The sequence below is a fragment of the Penaeus chinensis genome, chromosome 36, assembly GCF_019202785.1.
Source record: "Penaeus chinensis breed Huanghai No. 1 chromosome 36, ASM1920278v2, whole genome shotgun sequence".
In the NCBI taxonomy this organism is placed as follows: domain Eukaryota; kingdom Metazoa; phylum Arthropoda; class Malacostraca; order Decapoda; family Penaeidae; genus Penaeus; species Penaeus chinensis.
This window is the reverse complement of record NC_061854.1, coordinates 18,678,654-18,681,153: the sequence shown is the minus strand read 5'-3', so window position 1 is coordinate 18,681,153 and position 2,500 is coordinate 18,678,654. Positions and strand designations below refer to the sequence as shown.

The 2,500-nt window shown below is 42.2% G+C and overlaps 1 protein-coding gene across 3 annotated transcripts in view; it reads left to right on the top strand.

Moving 5' to 3' along the window:
• The window catches only part of LOC125045068, a 14,028-nt gene that overhangs the window by 6,885 nt on the left and 4,643 nt on the right, over positions 1-2,500 (top strand). For 2 of the 3 annotated variants that reach the window (XM_047642131.1, XM_047642130.1), the window contains exon 2: positions 548-2,126. The exons of the other annotated variant lie outside the window; for it this stretch is intronic. In XM_047642131.1, coding sequence (XP_047498087.1) covers positions 629-1,783 — 1,155 coding nt within the window. In that variant the 5' untranslated portion in view covers positions 548-628 and the 3' untranslated portion in view covers positions 1,784-2,126. Of the gene's footprint in view, positions 1-547; positions 2,127-2,500 lie in introns of those variants that run through there. 3 annotated transcript variants of the gene reach the window in all.

Genomic DNA, 2,500 nt, shown 5'->3' with positions numbered 1-2,500 from the left:
ATCAAGTTAACATTGCATCGACAGCTGAGCTTTGTGTGTGTGTGTGTGTGTGTGTGTGTGTGTGTGTGTGTGTGTGTGTGTGTGTGTATCCATTTTTCAGAGACAGAAGTACGAATAAATGTAGGTTGACAGCCACTCATGTGTTGGCTAGGTGTTCCAGAAGTGGGAGACTGGTTGTGTGTGCGTTGAGCGACATGAAAGGTGAACATCTCTTACTTGCCGCCGATTTAAAACATTGTGTAATGATTTGTATTACTTCAGATTGTTCACCGATACCAGATTTCTTAAGTAATTGATTCCAGATTTCAGAGTATATTTTTTGTGGACTTTTTTTCTACTGACTTGAGTCAAGGCACCTTGAGGCTGGCTATGTTCTACTGTTGCCATGTTTTTTGCGTTATTTTTTCTCGAAGTGAATTGCATACCAAAGAAAAGAAAAGGCCGCGTCATTCATTTTTTCTTCTGTGTTTACATGACATGTGTATGTGCGTGATTGTGTGCTTTTCAGACTCAATTCCTTGAAATGAGCCCCTGATCCTTATTGCAGAGGAGTCAAGAAGCCAAGCATGTCATTGGCGTTTGCGAGCTGAGCGTCTTCCCCAGCAAGACTAACATCGGTTTGGAAGCCATGGCAGCAGCAGCATCCGAACTGCGACCTCTGCACGCCGAGCAGGACATCAGCGAGAAATGGCTGCAGGCGATGCTGACGCTGAAGTTCGGGTGTCCGGTCCGGGTGCATGCTTGGACGTCGAGGACACCAAGAGGTCGGGAAGGGTTTCTCAGTGAAATCGCCTTTGTCAGCCTCACCTATTCCAAGGACGGAGAAGAAAGAACAATGGATGCCTCTCTTGTTTTCAAGTTCTTGCCCCAAGATACTGATTTGCGACAATTTTTAGCCAATGGTGGTTTAACGAAACGAGAAGTTGAATTTTACAATTTTGTGGGCAGTATTAGCTTTCAGGAAATTTGTAAAAAATGTGGTATAGCTCTGCCAGTTCCCGAAACATACTATGCGGGTTACACCGAGGAGGCCATCACCATCGTTCTCCACGACTTGAATACAGAGAAGTTTAAGAGCGTTATAGTGAAAGAGGGAAGCACCTTGGAACAGACTAGGACCGCCCTGAAGGCTGTGGCTCTTGTCCATGCGGCCGGCCTCTTGTACATCAACCAACACGGCAAAGGCAATAGCCTGAAAACTCTAGCATCAGAGTTCAAGACCGATTTCTACGATCAGTTCTTCTTGCCCAATCTCGACACGCTCTCCGAGATGTACAAGGGATCCCCTTTGTCGTCCACCATGCTTTCTCTAAAGCCACTGACGCAGAAGATGTACAAGGTCTCAGAGAAGCAACCCTTTGTCGAAACAGTAATTCATGGAGATTTATGGGCAGGCCAGCTTATGTATTCGGAAGACGAGTCTCGTGCTGTCATAATAGACTGGCAGTTCTGTCGTACCTCCAACCCCGTGACAGACATTGTTTCGATGTTTTTCATGAGCAGCGATCCCAGGGTCCTTCCCAACTATGAGGAGTTGCTGAGGGATTACTGGGCAGTGTTCACGGACGCCCTCAGGGCAGGCGGGGTCAGCACGGGACTGACTTTCGAGAATTTGCTGTCGAGTGTCGAAGACTGCTGGATCTTGGGCTTTCAGTTCTTAGCCGTAAGCATTCACGATTTTATTGGCGCTGGAAATATTACCGACGAAAGAATATTTGGTGCGATTGATTTTCTGGAGAAGAGAGGAGTGTTTAAAAAGTTCATTGAAGAATTTAGTTGTTGATTGCTTTTGTGAAATATAGAAAAGATTTGCCAAGGTAATCTTTGTAGTGATAAATATTAATTTGTTAAAAGTTTTAATTTTAAGTATTTGTAATTTTCTTAGTTCCTATATATTTGAAGATTGAGATTGTCCAATTAGTTGCAAAAGTATAACTTTGGAAAGGCAATCTGTAATGTTTGTACTGGGAGTATGTTGAATTTTATAGATTGTTGGATTTTATAGCTTAAGTTCTTTTTTTTGTTTTCTTTTTCGTTCGTATATAAGGTGTATTATACTCATACCATTAACAAAGACATTGTACACTTTCAGAGTTTTAAGACATAAAGAATTAAATCTAAAAAAACACATTTTTCCTATTCCTCTTCTTCACTGTAAACCGGAGCAAATTAAGCTTTTGTTTTTCCAATACGTAGTTTAGCCCCTCTAAGTGTGCTCGTTAGGAACGCCATAATATCTATTCATAAATCAGTTCTGTCTGCTAAGTCGGCGTAATGGTTGGACATTTATGGGGGTATGTACGGGGGGGGGGGGGTGTTAAGGTAGGAAGGAAGGGCATAGGTTTTGTACCGGTGTGTGTTTTCATCACATTTTCCCTCTATTTTTTTTGGGGGGGGTCTCCTTTTTTCTTTGTTTCTTTTCTCTCTTTTTTCTTTGATCCTTTTTTCTTTGTCTGTCTTTTGCTTTTTTTTCTGATTTTTTCTTTGTTTTGTTTTTTCT